This window comes from Arabidopsis lyrata (genome assembly GCF_000004255.2).
Source record: "Arabidopsis lyrata subsp. lyrata unplaced genomic scaffold ARALYscaffold_4, whole genome shotgun sequence".
NCBI lineage: Eukaryota > Viridiplantae > Streptophyta > Magnoliopsida > Brassicales > Brassicaceae > Arabidopsis > Arabidopsis lyrata.
Window position 1 is genome coordinate 10,833,439 of NW_003302552.1, and position 19,504 is coordinate 10,852,942.

General features: G+C 35.5%; 3 protein-coding genes across 4 annotated transcripts; all 3 read left to right on the top strand.

Moving 5' to 3' along the window:
• Positions 1-2,855: 2,855 nt before the first annotated feature.
• LOC9315109 (probable inactive receptor kinase At5g10020) lies at positions 2,856-6,870 on the top strand. 2 transcript variants are annotated; one of them, XM_021027644.1, is made up of 4 exons: positions 2,856-4,329; positions 4,439-5,836; positions 5,908-5,992; positions 6,111-6,246. In XM_021027644.1, the coding sequence occupies exons 1-4, from the start codon at positions 3,417-3,419 to the stop codon at positions 6,157-6,159; spliced, it is 2,445 nt and encodes an 814-aa protein (XP_020883303.1). In that variant the 5' UTR covers positions 2,856-3,416; the 3' UTR covers positions 6,160-6,246. The 2 variants fall into 2 exon arrangements, with proteins under 2 accessions (XP_020883303.1, XP_002879042.1); XM_002878996.2 differs by having other exon boundaries at positions 2,859-4,329; positions 4,439-5,992; positions 6,111-6,870.
• A 124-nt stretch (positions 6,871-6,994) lies between these two features.
• LOC110228999 lies at positions 6,995-9,950 on the top strand. Its single transcript, XM_021027645.1, has one exon. It carries the CDS (start codon positions 7,604-7,606, stop codon positions 9,353-9,355), a length of 1,752 nt encoding a protein of 583 aa, XP_020883304.1. The 5' UTR covers positions 6,995-7,603; the 3' UTR covers positions 9,356-9,950.
• A 448-nt stretch (positions 9,951-10,398) lies between these two features.
• LOC9315110 (NDR1/HIN1-like protein 13) lies at positions 10,399-15,084 on the top strand. The gene is made up of 2 exons (XM_021027646.1): positions 10,399-10,467; positions 14,071-15,084. Exon 2 carries the CDS (start codon positions 14,083-14,085, stop codon positions 14,863-14,865), a length of 783 nt encoding a protein of 260 aa, XP_020883305.1. The 5' UTR covers positions 10,399-10,467; positions 14,071-14,082; the 3' UTR covers positions 14,866-15,084.
• Positions 15,085-19,504: the final 4,420 nt, after the last annotated feature.

Here is a 19,504-nt window from a genome sequence, read left to right on the forward strand (position 1 = left end):
ATTGTCTAAATATTTTAATCGATGTAGAACGTTGAACACACGTTTTCGTCAATAGGATAATATATGTCCGTTTTTTAAATTTCGAATCACAGTATATGCAGGAAAAAAAATTGATTTTTTTTTACTTTATGTATTATATGATGATTCAAAACAGTTAAAAACAAATAAAACAAAGATGATAGGAGAATCATAATTATAAATCTTAATCAAATCTTTTAAATATCTAAATTATTAAATATGGAATATCCGGTGTATGAGTTGGGTTAAATATAACCCGACCCAACAAATTTTTTGTGAAGGAATTTTAAAAACGGGTCGGATATCTGATATATCCGGAAGCATTTTTACCCACCCGTCACCAAAGTGTTGCAAAAATACTAGTATAGATAGCACCCAAAACCTAAACTTCCACATATAGCACCATAAACTTTAATTAAACCTTAAATATATTAATAATTTAATTAAAATTAATAATTAAGAAAACACAAAAAAAAATACACAAATTCATCGCCAAACAAAAATTCCCATCAATATTTTCCCGCCAAAAAGAATTTCTACAAAAAATTTCCGCTAAAAACATTTCCGTCAAAATTTGTCACAAAATATTATATGCTATATATTAGATGGTATAATGGAAGAATCTCATCAATGAATTCGTAATTTCTATTATCATGAGCTCATCATTGCCGTCTTATGCTTGCCGTTTCGAGTATTGGTAGCATGTTTTTTTATGCCAAAGAGATCTAGGAGCCAATTGGTAACACTTATGACTTTTCGCTGTAGATAGTTTGGTTGTAAGAATTTTGGCTGCAGAGATTTTGATTGTAAGACCGGTTGATAAAAAACTGTGGCTATAGGAATTAATTGTGACTAAACTAATTATATAAATTGTACCGACTTTAAACCCGAGACTTCGGGTCTTTCTGAGTTTCTTCCATTTTGCTTTGGGTATTTGATATGTTATAGTTTTTTCAATTTCACCAAGATAAGTTATGGATCTATCAATTTTCATTAATTTAGTTTCTAGGTTTCTGTCACAATTTCATTCATATAAATTATGAATTTTTGTGGTGACAATGATGATAAATGGATTCTGAAAATAAAAGATGATAAAATGGATGTTAAAAGAATATTTTTGGTTAATTAATTAAAAGTATTATGTGATAAAAATACATGTATATTTTCAGTTACTGTTGGGGTGAGTAAATTTTTATTTTTTTGGGGTTTTATGCTATAGTCACAATTACGAGGCTTAAAAAGGAATGAAAACACAGACGAAGAAAATAAAAGTCGCTTTGACGACTTTAAAAAATTAAGTAAAATAGTCTGATTGAAAGAAATAAACTGTAAAGACTGTGAAATGTAGTTACAACCTAACGCCAATCACCCTAGTGTCTCATGTCTTTTTAGACAATACTTCTTGATACTTTTCCATTTTCAAAGAAAACTCATCAAAATCCATGGTTTTGCACTTCATGCTGCAAAAACTGGTAAAACCATCATCCTTCCCCTTCGTATTAGGTCCATCATTCATTGTGACAAAAATCATAAATGTGTAATAGAGAAGAAGAAAAACGATATCAAAATCATACATACATCAATCAAGTTTTTTCTCTGATTGGTCAAGCACTCTCCAAAAGTTTATTATATCGAGAAAAGAGGCATAAAATCCTATAAAATCAGGGTTTAACGATGATATGTTACTTATATTAGTAAAAACATTTCGATGTAAGGTTTTTTTAACAACATAAGGCACAAAATCAGGGTTTAACAACGATGTGAATACTTTTGTCCATAAAAAAAAAAACAACGATGTGAATACTTTTGATATATTCAGCAAAATATTGTTAGAGGCATTTTTAGTAGTTAAGTAATGTATATGGTAGATTCATAAATGAATGAAATAATTTGGTAGATTTATCGGTGGTTGTGGTTGTAATTTAACTTTAACAAAAATTAGTTCTAAGAAAACAAAAACCAATTTGGATAATCGGATGAAAATTGATTAGTGGGAGTATGAAAAGTACTTTTGCCCTTTAAAAGATTTAAGTAGTTTTGGATAAAGACTTCTTCACTTCTACTCTAAAAAGCGAACATGGGAGACTAGATCTTGATGGTGTTACAAAACTTGTCATCAATACTCCAAATAACAAACATGAGACGCTAGATCTTTCTGGCATTACAAAACAATTGAATGTTTTATAAATGATATAATGGATGATTCTCATCAGTGAGCTCGTAATTAATATTACCATCAACTCTCTTTTCTTTTTTTTTTGTTATGCTTCATGTTTGTAATGCATCATGTTTGTGTTTTGGAGTATTGAATTAAAACTAGAATATTATCTGGTGATTGATGCTAATTAAACTAGAATATTATCTGGTGATTGATGCTAATTAAACTAGAATATTATCTAGAAGTATACGTTACATGTATACCGCCACCGCAGAGATGTAAACTACACCCGAAGAATGAATGACTATACTTATATTATGATTCAAACTCGTAAAACCAGCCATTTTTGGTTTTGTTTTCTTTTTAATATAAGTATAGTCATTCATTCTTCGGGTGAATCCGTGAGTTTGAACTTTAATTTAATTCGACATCGCGAGTTAACCGGTCTCAAATCTCAACATATCTCCATAGTCCTTTACTCATTTCTCTCATACATAGCATACAATTCTAAAGTACCTAAAAAGCCTTACACATCAACTAGTACATGAGAGACAAATCTAGCATGTACTCTAGTTTTTGACTAGACTACTAAAATTGAATTATTATTGGAACTAACACACTTTTCTACAAATTGCACAACCTGCAAATTAAAACTAGGCTTATTAACATTTTACCATCACCAAAATGTGTGAACTAATTTAGTCGGTGAAACCAAATATCACCTGAGCTCACTCTTTCTTCATCAACCCCAAACTCTAATTACTGTTTCAGCCATGGATTCATCTTCAATTTTAGTAGTTCACATAAAATCATTACCTAAAAAAGAAAAATCAACATAGAAGTGCGAATAAATGAGAGCTAAAAATTAAAGAGTGTTACCTACTTTTTCTGTCCTCATCTATCTCCTCCATTGATTACGCTTCTTGATTGAAGCGCCCCACAGAGAGAAGAAAAAGCATACATTCTCTAGATTCCTTCTTTCTTCTTCTTCTTCCCCGCACGAACGTTTCTGGGTCTCTCTTTTCTCTTCTCTTTTACTCCATTTCAGAGCAAAGTTTTACTCTTTAAGTTCACATGGTGGGTTTTAAAGTTCCTTCTTTTTTACTCAATTTCGAAGCTTTCTGTCTGTTTTATCTCTACCCTTTGAAAAAGTGAGAATGTGGGTTTTTGTGACTCTTTGATTCGTTTTTTAGAGAATTGGGTTTTGGGTTTTTGTGTTGAATTGCTCAGTTTTGAAGTCATGCAGATAATATGTTCGATGATATTCCTGTTAGTGATGATGATGATAAGCGTTTCAGGGTTTTCCGACTTTGAAGCTCTTTTGGAGCTTAAGAAAGGTTTTCAAAGTGACCCTTTTGGAAAAGTTCTTGCTTCGTGGGATGCTAAAGCTTTATCCACTGATAGGTGTCCGTTAAACTGGTACGGAGTTACTTGTAGTAGCGGAGGTGTTACTTCCATTGAATTGAATGGTTTAGGTTTGCTTGGGAATTTCAGTTTCCCAGTCATTGTTGGTCTAAGAATGCTTCAGAATTTGTCGATTTCGAATAATCAGTTTGCTGGAACTCTCTCTAACATTGGTTCTTTTAAGTCTCTTAAGTATTTGGATGTTTCGGGTAACTTGTTCCGTGGCTCGTTACCTTCTGGAATTGAGAATTTGAGGAACCTTGAGTTTGTGAATCTCTCTGGTAACAATAATCTGGGAGGAGTGGTTCCTGCTGGTTTTGGGAGTCTTCAGAAGTTGCAGTACCTTGATTTGCAAGGCAATAGTTTCTCTGGGGAAGTGATGAGTCTGTTTTCACAGCTAATTAGTGTGGAGTATGTAGATATAAGCAGGAACAACTTCTCGGGTTCGCTTGATCTGGGTCTCGCAAAGTCAAGCTTTGTTTCCTCGATTCGTTATTTGAACGTAAGTGGGAATTCTTTGGTAGGGGAGCTATTTGCTCATGATGGCATCCCATTTTTCGATAGCTTAGAAGTGTTGGATGCTAGCAGTAATCGATTGTCTGGTTCTGTTCCAGTCTTCAGTTTTGTTGTCTCTCTCAAGATTCTTCGGTTGCAAGACAATCAGTTGTCGGCTTCTTTACCACCGGGCCTTCTGCAAGAGAGTTCAACCATCTTAACTGAGCTAGATCTTAGCCTCAATCAACTTGAAGGTAAAATTTCTATGAATATTCACACCCTCTGGCTCTAATTTCAAGACTTTCTTTGCAAATCTTCTTTTTTATCTGTTTAGATTTACCAAACTGGGAATATTTGTGGCAGGTCCTGTCGGAAGTATAACCTCTTCCACACTAGAGAAGCTCAATTTGTCTTCAAATAGACTATCCGGATCCTTACCTCTGAAGGTAGGGCATTGTGCCATTATTGATCTGAGTAACAATAAGATTTCAGGAGACTTGTCAAGGATACAGAATTGGGGGGATTCTATAGAAATTATTCGGTTGAGTTCAAACTCACTCACTGGAACACTACCTGGCCAAACTTCTCAATTCTTGAGGCTGACTTCACTCGAGGTTGCTAACAACTCGTTGGAGGGTGTACTACCATTTATTTTAGGAACGTATCCTGAACTTAAAGGGATTGATCTCAGTCACAACCAGCTTAATGGCGTCCTACCAAGTAATCTGTTCATATCTGCAAAGTTGACGGATCTCAACCTATCAAATAATAATTTCTCTGGTTCACTTCCTCTTCAAGATGCAAGTACTGCGGGAAACCTCAGCTTGACCAATATTGGCCTGTCGCATAACTCGTTAGGTGGAGTTCTCTCAGAGGAACTAACTCGCTTCCACAATCTGATTTCTCTTGACCTTTCTTATAACAACTTTGAAGGGAATATCCCTGATGGCCTCCCGGACAGCCTAAAGGTATTCACTGTATCTGCCAATAATCTCTCTGGAAATGTGCCGGAGAATCTTAGACGGTTTCCAGATTCAGCGTTTCATCCAGGGAACGCCTTACTGAATGTCCCCGTTTCTCCAGAAACACCAGTAGATAAAACAGATATGACCTTGCGGAAGCATAGGTATCATATGAAGTCTTCCGTAAAGGCAGCCCTGATCATAGGCTTGGTCGTGGGTGCTGCTCTACTTGCTCTTGTTTGTGCGATGTTTCATTTTATGTCGAGAAAGCAACATGATGAAGAGAAGTCGGATGTTACTGGAGAAAAGAGCATTGTTCAAAAAACTGAACCTTCTTCTTCCAATGTGATTGCAGCAAAGAACAGTGTACAGGAAAATGAATCTTCGTCTTCTACTACTTCTACTCCCTCAATCAAAGCCAAGCTACCGGTTTCTTCTTCACGTTTTTCCCAATATAGTGACTCTGAGAATTCTTCACCATTTTTGAAAGAACCTACAGAGGAGCTTCATTCTGACTCAACAAGAAAAGATGAAACCTTGTCATCCCAAGTACCTTCTTCAACTCCATCGCTGCCTAAAATCCAGAATTCACCAGATAATCCTAGGTCTCGCCAAACTTCTATGAGATTGGATGGGAATCTGTATATATTCGACAGTTCTCTTAAGCTTACAGCAGAGGAACTGTCTCGTGCTCCGGCTGAAGCTATCGGAAGGAGCTGCCATGGAACGCTGTACAGAGCAGTGCTCAATTCTGATTCTGTATTAGCAGTCAAATGGTTGAGGGAAGGGACTGCAAAAGGTAAGAAGGAATTTGCAAGGGAGATAAAAAAAATTGGGAACATCAATCACCCAAATCTTGTTTCTCTTCAGGCTTACTATTGGGGTCCGAAAGAACACGAGAAGCTCATCATATCAAGATACATGGATGCACCCTGTTTAGCTTTCTATCTCCAAGGTAAAGACTTGCACATTGCTTTCTAGTTAAAATTTGATTGGTTTTTTCACTTCAAACATGAATTATCCTACATGACTTATCTAGCAATGATGGTTCTCTCATTCTCTGTTGTCTGCAGAGGCTGGACAGATAAACCTCCCACCATTGTTACTGGAAAACCGTCTTAAAATCACTCTGGACATAGCCAGTTGTCTTAGTTACCTGCACAATGGGGAAGCAATTCCACACGGGAATCTTAAATCAACTAATGTTCTCCTGAAACCTCCTGAACTCACTGCACACCTAACAGATTACAGTCTTCATCGGTTAATCACACCAGAAGCCACGTCAGAGCAAGTCTTGAATGCAGCTGCTCTCGGCTACTGCCCTCCAGAGTTTGCAAGCTCGAGTAAACCGTATCCTTCTCTGAAAAGCGATGTGTATGCCTTTGGGGTCATTTTGTTAGAGCTTCTAACAGGAAAGGTATCAGGAGATATAGTTTGCAGTGATCCAGGGGTCGTTGAACTCACTGAGTGGGTTCTACTGCTTGTGGGACAAAACCGTGCAACTGAGTGTTTTGATCCATCCATTATTGGGTCACAGGGCTCAAGGAATGCTTCTGGAGTTCTTACTGATGTCTTGCAGGTTGCCCTGAGCTGTATCTCACCAGCACCAGAGAGACCGGATATGAAGTTGGTCTCTCAAGAGCTCTCCAGAATTGTTCTCAAGAGGACAAACTAGAAGAGCTTTCTCTGTGAATGCCGCTGTAAAAATGCCTTGTTGTATTTATTTTGTTCCATTAATTCCGTTTTTTGTTATAGCATAAAATGAAACTGTAAATCTAAATGAAATAGTCCAACTGGTTTCGAGACAATAGTGTTAACATATCATTGTTGTAAGTCTCAAGTCCCGGCACGGTTTAGAGCCAACTTTATAAAGAGTAAAAATACTCATTTGGCTTAACCTAGTTGCTAATCAAAGAAGAGCGGTACTCATTTGCAGTTTATGGAAACCAAATCGCCAAAAAAATCCATCAAACTTGTTGATACATCTCTGATGACTAGCCAAACTTAGCTTGGTTCTAGGCCCATGTTCATTAGCTAAGTTTCAACTCATCAATGAGCTTAATGTGAGTGACAAGACTCTCATGTGTGCAAAAGACCATTAATCGATGTCTATGAACAAGATGTTGGTGAATGAAAAATTTCTTAGAATTAGGTCAATAAAAATTATAAAATCAGTATTTTCGATAATAAAGATTCTTGAAAACAAAATCCAGTCAACTCAATGTTATAGGGAAAATGAAGAGGAGCTGACGTGGATAGATGCTGAAAGATGATTGGCTGAGAGGTGAAATATGAGTTGGCAGCTGTTGATTGGTGCGTTGGTTGAAGGAGAAGAGGACGTGAAGCTATAAACAGAGTTTAAGATCATTTGAAGGAAATTAATCAGAGAATTGTTTTGGTATCTTTTTCTTAGAATTTCTTGTGTTGTGTGACAATGGTGGACTCATTGTTGGCTAGAGTTTCTTGTGAACTCAGCAGATGAGATTTGGATCCGCGTTTCATGAACGTTGATTCAATTTGTGTTTGATTTTCAAGTTATCGATTGAATTGCAGTTTATCTGCATCAATGGTATCAGAGCCAAGCGTGTCCTCGGAAGCGATGGCAGAGACACGTTCACCGAAGAAATTGATAGATGCGGTGGCTCATGAAACGGCGAAATCGTTGGGATCAATGGCGGAAGCAAGATCGACAAGCCACAACAAGCTAATTCCTATGAAGTATTCATGGGAGGAGATAAATACACGACGAGAGGCTGGTTTGTGTATATTTTGTGACGAGCGAGAGACTCTTGATCATCACTTGAAGCACAAGAGGTTACGGCTTGTCATGGTGGACCTTGCGTATACTTCATTGGTTGATCTTGAAGACCTTAAGCGAGATAGTGATCTGAAAGCAAAGGTTAACGAAGTGGTAGAAATTGAGATCAAAACTGAGGTTGCGACAAAATCGATTGAAAAGTTGGGACATGAAGCGTTCTCGGATGATGAATCAACTCCACAGTTTCAGGTACCAATTGCTAATTCTGAGATTTTGGAGAGTATTGAACCTACGGAAGTAAATTTAGGGTTAGAAAATCTAGAATCTCTGGTGATGAACGAGGATCTGGAGCAAGATTGGGTTAAACAGAACATTAATAAGAGATTTGAGGTTGAAGATGATGTTGATAGGGGGCAGAAAGTGGTAAGAATTACGAAAATTTGCTCTGCACACCAAGTGCTCGGTAAAATGTCTCAACATGAAGAAAAGCTGGGAATAAAGAAGAAAGCGAAAGGGTTTAAATCGTGGATGTTCAAATTCAAAGCTACTAAGGGAAATATAAGGAAACAAGACAATAAGGGCTGGTTCCACACTTGGAGAAGAAAAATGAGTTGGAGGAAGAACAAGACTACGAAATTGCAGTTTGTTTCACAAGGTAAACTGTTTTCTATAGTTAGTTTTCAGAGTAGCAGAGGGTTTGAAGTCTCACGAATGGTGAAAGAAAACATGATGCAAATTCCAAAGTTGTTGTGCCAAACAATTGATCAATCAAGAAGAGATGTTACACATGTGCTTCCTCTTTATGCAAGGAGTGTTTTAAAACTGGAATTACAAGAGGCTGTTCGTTTTTCAAGAGGACAAATCACAGGTTTTGTCTTGGAAATGGTTGATGGGTGTGAGCAATCAACAGGCATGAAGGTCACGCATTGTGCGCACCAAATATTTGATGTACGACCTCCAATGGTACAACAAAAGATGAAGAAGGAAAAAATTTTGAAGAGTTGGAAATTTAAGTTCAAACCTGAAAAAGAGGACATAAAGCAACAACATAATCAGGTTTTCTATGTCTCGGATTTTCGCATTGCTATGTCTAACTCACAAGAGATTCTAAGAGGTAAAAACTTAGAATGGAAGATGAAGAAACTGAAGTGTCCCAAGTCTTGGAACTTTAAGTTTAGATACAGGGCCTTGAGAACTTCTAAAGGGTCTCTTCTCCTCTTATATTTTTCTGTGTGGCATTGTTGGAAAATGAAGTTCAAGCTATGCTTGAGTCGTCTCATTGATCTGCTGCAAAGGGAAGTGTTGAATCACTCAACAGATCATCTCGTGATAGTGGACAAAACTGATCTAATGTGCCACACTACGAAAAATAGAAGAAAGTTTCCGAGCTTGAAGATGAAGATGCACGCATATATGCACTTGCTTGGTAGCAACACTTGTGTTTCAACTTTGGGAAAGAGGAAGCTAGGCAAAGATTGGTGGTTTAAATACAAGACACTGTTAATGGCTAAAGATTTACTGACGAATCATCAAAAGGAGCAACTACGAATTAGACACTAGAGGATGATGAAGTTGTCACAAGCTTTGCGATTCAAACCGGCTCGTCTCTTTTTTACCCAAATAATAATGCCTACGAGCTCTCTGTTTGGAGACTTCAAAACAGGGCTTGGAGACTCGGTAAAAGAAAGCTATGATTTCAATTGGAAGAGGCTTCATGGGAGTTACTCTATGAACTGGCAAAGAAGTTTCCATGAACCTTGTGGTCAAGGTTCTCTAAGGAGGGGAGCTTTGTTATAGGGAAAATGAAGAGGAGCTGACGTGGATAGATGCTGAAAGATGATTGGCTGAGAGGTGAAATATGAGTTGGCAGCTGTTGATTGGTGCGTTGGTTGAAGGAGAAGAGGACGTGAAGCTATAAACAGAGTTTAAGATCATTTGAAGGAAATTAATCAGAGAATTGTTTTGGTATCTTTTTCTTAGAATTTCTTGTGTTGTGTGACAATGGTGGACTCATTGTTGGCTAGAGTTTCTTGTGAACTCAGCAGATGAGATTTGGATCCGCGTTTCATGAACGTTGATTCAATTTGTGTTTGATTTTCAAGTTATCGATTGAATTGCAGTTTATCTGCATCACTCAATCAAAAATATATTACTATTCTATGCGCAATTTTTTTTTTTTTGTTAAACCGATGTGAGTTCCGGACCTTTGGCCAATAATCTATCTAAGTTCTCAGAATTAACCTTTAGATATTTCTATTTAAAAAGAAAGTTCCACATAAAAGGTGGTTTGAATCCAAGGGCCAAGGCATAAGGAAACCAACCCCTTTTTTACCACTTGCATTGAACCGGCCAACATTTTGATACATGTATGTCATATCTATATGTTCCTCTTTAATTATGCAATGTGAAGACTTTATTTGGAGTATTTATTATGTTTACGAATTGGTCAATGCACTTCCCAACCTGCTTAAATGGTAAAGCATGAACTCTCTATTTTATATTTTAGTAACACAATCGATACTAATTAAAAATTCATGTATATTTATTGAATATTAGGAACGAAAGGGTCAAGTGCGGCATTTCTTTGTCTCCTTCCATTTTCTCTGCGAGACCTCAGCATCATCGTGAGAAAAAAGAAGCAAGACAAATCTTCAGAGCACCTTTATTTCAAGGTATGTCTTATGTGCAATTTCTCCTACTCATTTTTCTTGATTTTTATCTATGATGATAGATGTTGAAAACTTATTTTGTTTTGTTCACATTTTGAAAATTTCTTTCTTATGACGCTGTGATGTTCATCAAGACTAAATTTTACTAAATTTTGTAAAATATTTTCTTTAATCACTAGTGAAAAATTATGTAGTAATTGGTATGATATTAATTCGTATGGTAAATATTATATCAGCATGACAATGTTTGTACTTTGTAGTAGTATATGATCATATTTTGTATTTTCTCTTTGTGTTTTTTGTTTTTAATTTTCTGATGAGAAAGTAACTATCGTATATTATATAGATAACAATTCTATATTTATTGTTTCTTATGGGTTGTTTTGGTGCCATTTTTTCACACAATTAGGTTGAACCACTGTCATTATTTTTTATCCAAAACAATGGTCAATCCAAACCAAAGCTGTATTGACCATTTCTGTATTGACCTTTGATTATATCACATTCATAAAAATCCTCAAATTTTGCTTGATATTCAGTTTAATTTACTGTATATATAGCTAAAAGATAAATCAATATACTAGTTCAAATAAATCATTTTACTTTTTTTTTTGAAAAAACAATCAACTGTTAAGACTTTGTTTTAAATCATTCAACAAAAAAATCTTGATGAAGTTACTTATTTTATACTCCATAAAATAAGTTTTGTTTAGTTAAAGTATAAAATAAAGAAACTATATCTATAGACGATATAATGCCTAACGTGCACTCCACAATGGTACAGTCTTAGTTCGTGATCTCCACATACAATTATTAGACAATTATGTATTTGTGTGGATTGTGTAAAATATGCATCTTGACGTTTCAAAAAAATATTTTGTATCCCAATGGAGAACACACATACATAACTGTTAGTACGAAATTAATACATTCATATGTAATGTGTTTATCTTAGGTAATGGTTTGGTTAATACGAGTATAGTACTTATGGAAGAATGTGTTAAGTACCAAAATCCTAGAAGTGTATCAACAATTCTGGTCTAGAATTGTTTGTAAACCTAAACTTTGGTATTTTTGAAACTTTTCAAAAATAGTAGTGTTTTTTTTAAGGGGCTTTTGCAAAAATGCCACTTTTCAAAAATATCCCTTTTTAAAAACCTTATAAAAAATGCTCTTAAAAATATAAGATTTACCCAAATATGTATGTAATATTATTAAAACATACACAAACTACATTTCTATGTATCTAAAATCTTATAAATACTTTATAAATACCTTATAAATGCATTTAAAATACCTTTAAAAATCTTTAAAATATCTTGTAAAACCTTTGAAAAACCTTAAAAATCTTTTAAAATAACTTGTAAAACCTTTAAAAACACCTTATAAAACCTTATAAATACTTGGATCGAGTCTTCAAGTAGTAGTTATAATCCATAAGTACCTTATAAACCTAATAAAACTTTATAAAAATTTCAGATTTAGAAAGGAGCATTTTTTAAAATGGACATCTAAAAGGGACATTTTTGAAAAGGGACACACCAAAAAGGGTATTTTTAACAATTTAAAAATAAGACATTTTTATAGTATTCTAGCCTTCTAGGATATACTCTTAAAAGAAAACAATGTCTTTTGTTTATACTTTGACAATTTTAACAAACCTGTACAGTTGATAAAAAAAAATTAATAGTAGACGTCAATACTTTGAACAAAAGGTTAGGAAATCAACAAATACTATATTATATGACATGTATAAAAAATGATAACAAACTTTATTTAAAAAGATTTTTCCTAGTGTATAATACCAAAGCATTAAATAAATATTTTGAAAAATAATTATTCGATTATGTCTTTGGATTTCCGGTACAAGAAACATTTTCTTATATACATATTACATATTTTGTTTTACTACTTTTTGTATTAAATTTAGAATTATCATTATAACACTCTAAAGATAGTTGACCCGTGACCATTTGGTAAATTTTTATGGAATTGAAAGAACCAATCCAAAATAGTTATATCTATAAACTTTTTTAAGTTATATATATTTGATTTTTTTATAGAAAATTTGACAAATGAATAATGTATAACAATAGAAATTTAGATACAAAAATCCCATGTAATATATCTAAAATTTTGGGTAGTGCGAGTAATGCAAATTACTCAAATTAGCGTACAATGTAAGCCTTACATGTACGATGGATAAACGAATGTGACATAATGATATGAGAAGAAAAAGAAAACATTTTAACCACAAATTATTTAAAATTAAAACATATAACTGACTTATTTACATTAGTGTTTTGATTGTATTATTACTAGGATTCATTTTATGTAAAATGCATGTTGTTGGAAGAAAATAAAAATTTGGTAAATCTAGTCAATTTTTGTTTTAACTCAATTTTGAATGGGTACTACTCTAAAACACACTTGCGTAATGTGTATGTATCATCATTTGGAGTTGGACTCCGCGGTTTGACAAACCGTGTTTGCTTTTCTGCCTCTTAGCTGTAATCCATCAATCATCAATACAAACTTATTATTCTTTTAACTTGTGCTTCGTATCTTACTCGTGAGCACGTTATTTAATTTTTATTCTTTCTTATTACATATAATTAATTTGTTGTTTTCATGCTTCAATTTGATCACTTCCTTATAAATATATTTTCAACCTTATATAGATTACTAAGTCAATGGTTTATTATTTTTACAATATTTTCAACCTTGTAAATATATTTCCAACCTTAAAGTATTTTTACAATAACCAAATCATGGTTTTTTTTTTTTTTTTTTGTTTCCTAATCAACTCAATTGTTTTTTTTTGGAGCAAAAATCCACTCATTATTTTGGCTGAATTTTTTTTATGGTGGAATAATTATATATTTGATATATGTGTATGGTATAGTTGAAAGATTTATTATGAATTAAGAGACCCATGTTCGAATGAACGAATCTACACACTACAATTTCAGTTATAGTTGACTATTGTGAATATCTAAAATAGCAAAAATATTCGATTTTCATGTCTATTAAAAATTAGTCTGGATTTCTGTATAAAATTTCATGATTAAAAAAATAGAAAATAACTATTTCATAATACACATCTTAATAATCTCACGAATCTTTTTTTATAAGTGAAAAAATCAAATTGCCTGCAAAACTACACCATATAAATTCTGTAAACACATATATATCTGAAATATTTTATTCCATTAAAATATACTCAAGTTAGAGATTACTCTCTTCATTGGTTCGTATAAAAATCATATTTTATATAGAAATGTAGGGTCTAAAGAAGGCCATATTCTTGGCTTTAGACAAATTCAACACTAATCACGTCTTGATTTATTACCAACTGTAAGCATTTTAAATAAAACAAGAACAAATTCAAAACCAGTGGATTTCATGTGGGCCCTGCCTAAGCAGCCCGTGCAATCAATTTTTTCTTCTACGCGTTTTCGTCACCTTATTTATTTTCATGCGTTCATATATTTTTTTCATTAATTCACTCACATTTAAACACTTCTCTGCATATATTTATTTTTGCTTCTCCGTTTCTCATTTCTCAAAATTTCAAAATCACATTCTTCTTCTTCATTTTCTCAGTCACTATCACCAATGGCTGAACGAGTCTATCCCACCGATTCACCACCACAAAGCGGACAATTCTCCGGAAACTTCAGCTCCGGCGAGTTTCCAAGAAAACCAACACCACCACCAGCAACATACGTAATCCAAGTCCCAAAAGATCAGATCTACCGTATCCCACCACCGGAAAACGCCCACCGCCTTCAACAACTCTCTCGTAAAAAAAACAATCGCAGTACCTGCAGATGCTGTTTCTGCTCATTCCTCGCCGCGATTTTCATCTTAATCGTCCTCGCCGGAATATCCTTGGCGATTCTCTACCTAATATACCGTCCCGAAGCTCCAAAATACTCTATCGAAGGATTCACAGTTTCCGGTATCAATCTGAATTCAACATCTCCGATTTCGCCGAATTTTAACGTTACCGTTAGATCGCGTAACGGTAACGGTAAAATCGGGGTTTATTACGAGAAAGAAAGCTCTGTGGATGTTTATTACAACGACGTTGATCTATGTAACGGTGTTATGCCGGTGTTTTATCAGCCGGCGAAGAATGTAACGGTCGTTAGGTTGGCGTTAAGTGGGTCTAAAATACAGTTGACTAGTGGTATGAGGAAGGAGATGCGTAATGAGGTGAGTAAGAAAACGTTGCCGTTTAAGTTGAAGATTAAAGCTCCGGTGAAGATTAAGGTTGGTTCCGTTAAGACGTGGTCTATGATCGTTAATGTTGAGTGTGATGTAACGGTGGATAAATTGACGGCGCCGTCGAGGATTGTGTCGAGAAAATGCAGTCATGACGTGGATCTTTGGTGATGAATTTGCTCTTTGTCTTTTTTTTTTTAAGAAGAAGAAAATAAGAAAAGAAATGAGTACAGAGGATGTTTTGGATTTGTAGGATTTATTTTCTTTTAAATGTTTTTTTTGGTTCTCTGACTTGCGTTTTTTTTTTTTTTGGAGAACATATAATGTTGTGAATTTGTGATTGTACGGCAGATATTTTCAAATGAGGAAAATTTCCAATATTTTATGTAAGTTGAAAACTTCTTTTTTGACCTGCTCTTGCCTCTGTACACAACCGTTGAAGGGGTTCTGTTAGTTTCTTGTGACTCATCCAGCTCTCTTTCCAACGATCTGGCAAAGGAGATAACATCCTGCAGAGACAAAGCTTTATTTCCATACTTCAAGGTATGCTTCAGCTGATAATATTTTGATGACAAACTATTCAAGAATACGATGACACGAATTTCTTCAGCTACGTATACCACAATCTCTAGACTGTTTAACTCAGCAACAATCTTCAAGAATTCATTCACATTTTCATTAATGGTCTTTGTATCACTCAACTTGAATGAAAAACTTAAGTTGCACATATATCTGATTCAGGAGAAACGTTTCCATATACAGCTTGTTCAAAGTCTCCCACATCTCAGCTGCTGTCTTACAATGATCAATTTTCCTCAACACTACATCACCTACATGAGAGATTATAGTATTCATCGATGAGAAATCATCGATGATGCCTTTAAGTCCAGCTAAACCCAGATGAGCTTTCATCCTTGTTTTCCATAGCGAGAAATCTGAGTTTTCGTTAAAGACCTCAAACGAAGCCTTAAAGTTCGTGTTCATGTTTGCATTCATATCATTCGCCATCACCCTTAAGAACCTAGGGCTCTTATACTACTCTGTTGCGTTTCGATAAACCAAAATTTACTCGATCTCAAGTTCTTTCAAGATCTCACAAACAAATTGTTTAAAGAAAAGAACAAAGAAAGAAATCGAAGAATACGACACACAAGAATTGTTTACCCAGTTTTGTTCACCGATGTGATGAATCTACGTCTTGAGCTGGATTCAATTCATCAATTCACTATAACTAGATAAAACTAGAACTTAAAAAAAATTACAAAGAGAAATTAAGTCTTGGGGATACAAGAAAGAGAGATAGAGAATATATATATATATCTATACTAGTATAATCGCAGCACTTTTTGTGACGGGTGGGTAAAAAAGCTTTCGGGTATATCAGATATCCGACCCATTTTAAAAATTCCTTCACAAAAAATTTGTTGGGTCGGGTTATATTTAACCCAACTCATACACCGGATATTCCATATTTAATAATTTAGATTTTTAGAAGATTTGATTAAGATTTATAATTATGATTCTCCTATCATCTTTGTTTGATTTGTTTTTAACTGTTTTGAATCATCATATAATACATAAAGTAAAAAAAAAAATCAATTTTTTTTCTGCATATACTGTGATTCGAAATTTTAAAAACGGACATATATTATCCAATTGACGAAAATGTGTGTTCAACGTTCTACATCGATTAAAATATTTAGACAATGATTCAGAATCTATCATAAATAAGAACATTAATAAAATAAATGAGTTTTTTGGCGGGATGGGTTTGGCGGGACGGGTTTTTGAATCAACAATAATAAAAGATTAAAATATCATTAATCCGCCGCTTCAATACGGATTTAATCCTTATTTTTTTTAATACAAATCACATAACGGGTTAAGAAATTACGGAACGGGTTATATTTCGGAAATGATTTATATGGCGGACGAATTTGAATCAATATTTATATACCGCTTTAATACGGGTTAAATCCTCAGTTTATTAATAATTATCTCGTGGACTCGTGGTATACCGTTACTTAATAACAATTGTAAACTATAATATAAATAAATATGTTATAAGGAGATACAATTTACAAAATATTTTTATACTAACTTTAAAATTAAATCATCCCGCGGTGTACCGCGGGTTAAAATCTAGTATATATATATATATATATATATATATATATATATATGTTGTGAAACTTATTGTTATCTCATTCCATTCCATGAATAATGATACATATATATAGGCATATAAACCTAGGGTTTTAGAGTACATAATGAATAACCCTGATGGGCTTATTGGACCCGGTTATAAGTCCAATATGATGTATTATAACACTCCCCCTTGGACGGAGTAACCGGACCTGATGGTCAATCGGGATCTCGATAATACGCTGGGGAATGTTGTCTCATTAAAACCTTACCAGGAAAACCCAGTGGGAAAAACCATGGTGAAGGAAAAAGAGTACAACACGCATTACTCCCCCTGATTTGAGCATCACCGTAGATCTCTAAGTCTACGCATTCCTATTTGTTGGATGAGCTTCCGGAGTGTTGAAGCGGGCAATGATTTGGTGAAAAGGTCGGCGGAGTTATCGCATGATCGGACCTGTTGAACGCTGATCGTACCATCCTTCTGCCAATCCGAGGTTGAGAAGAATTTCGGTAGGATGTGCTTCGTCCGATCTCCTTTGATATAACCTTCCTTGAGTTGAGCAATGCAAGCCGCGTTGTCTTCAAACATAACTGTGGGCTCCTTATCTTCTTTCATACCACAATCTGATCGGATGTGCTGAGTCATGGATCGTAGCCAAACACATTCTCTGCTGGCTTCGTGAATGGCCAAAAGTTCTGCATAATTTGATAAAGTGGTAGTGATTGTCTGCTTTATCGATCTCCAAGAGATAGCTGTTCCTCCATGCGTGAACACATAACCAGTTTGAGACTTGGCATTGTGCGGATCTGATTGATATCCTGCATCAGCAAAACCAACTAGTCCATCCTTGTTGTGGTTAGTGTAAAACAGTCCTAAGTCTTTAGTACCTTGAAGGTATCTTAGGAGGTGTTTGATACCATTCCAGTGCCTCTGAGTTGGACATGAGCTGAAGCGAGCTAGGAGGTTCACGGCAAAACAAATGCCTGGTCTAGTGTGACTAGCCAAGTACATTAACGCTCCTACAGCACTGAGGTATGGCTTTTCTGGACCGAGAATTTCTTCATCGTCCTTCTTGGGACCAAATGGATCACTGTCCAATCCTAGGCTCCGGACAACCATTGGGCTGTTCAATGGGTGGGCCTGGTCCATATTGAATCGCTTGAGTACTTTTTCAATGTAAGCCGCTTGATGCACAAGGATTCCTCCTTTAACGTACTCAAGTTGTAAACCCAAACAGAATTTAGTTTTACCTAGGTCTTTCATTTCGAATTCTGCTTTCAAGCAGTCGACTGTTTGGGAGATTTCACCAGATGTTCCGAGGATGTTTAGATCATCCACGTAAACTGCTATGATTACAAATCCTTTGTTTGAGTATTTCTTGATGAAAATGCATGGACTGATGGGATCGTTTTTGTAGCCTTCTCTGATGAGATATTCGCTTAACCGGTTATACCACATACGTCCACTTTGTTTCAGTCCATACAAGGATTTGTTCAGCCTGATGCAGTATTGATCTCGAGATGCATGCTTATCTTTAAGCTCTATGCCATCTGGTAATCTCATGTATATTTCATTGTCCAGGGGCCCATAGAGATATGCGGTGACAACATCCATTAACCGCAAATCTAGATTTTCTCTTATGGCCAGACTTATGAGGAATCGAAAAGTAGTTGCATCCACCACCGGAGAATAAGTCTCCTCATAATCGATTCCGGGTCTCTGTGAGAATCCTTGTGCTACAAGCCGTGTTTTATAACGAACGACTTCACCGAGTTCGTTTCTTTTACGCACAAAGACCCATTTATGGCCCACTGGTTTGACATTGAATGGTGTCCGGATGATCGGACCAAACACATTCCTGAGTTTGAGACTCTTTAACTCCACGTTTATGGCTTCTTTCCATTTTAGCCAGTCTGTTCTATGAGTGCACTCTGTGATAGACGTGGGTTCTAGATCCTCTTGCGTGTTCGCAATATCAAGTGCTACTTTGTATGCAAAGAGTGCATTTAAGTCGACTTCTTTTCTGTTCCATTGGGTTCCAGACATGTTGTAATTGATAGAGATCTCATTGTTATCGATCTCGTCAGAACCTAGAAATTTCTTAACCGCTCAAATCTGTATTTGATCACCGTGTTCTCTCCCGGAGCAAACTGAAAAAGTCTCTGGAAACGCAGAGGATCATCCACATTCCACATTATCTGGACTCTTACAAACCCAGCATGGTTTGAATTCTCATCAAAGTCAACTTCTGCGACGTTTCCCAATCTATTCTCAACACATCTGGCCATTGCGTTGGTAAGGAAAAGCAGAGGGATTCCTTGATTTTGAACCCAAAACGGGATAATCTTCATATCCGCCTCACTGATGTTAGGGAACCACCGGTGAATCGTAAGCATCCAGTCATTAAATGACCACGGTCCACGCCGGAGGACCACATTCATCGCCTCCTCTGTTTTAAACTTGAATTGGACACGGCCTCTGTCTAGAATTCGACCAACACATGAATCCGGAAAGCCCCAAACTCTTGGCATCTGTCCAATCAAAGCACGAAGATTTTGTTTCCGAGGATTCACGGTTGTGACCACAAGCGAGAAGCGGTTCACATGCGCAGCCTGAGAACAGAACTCCGGCGGAAGAGACACCGGTTCATCATCGATCCCT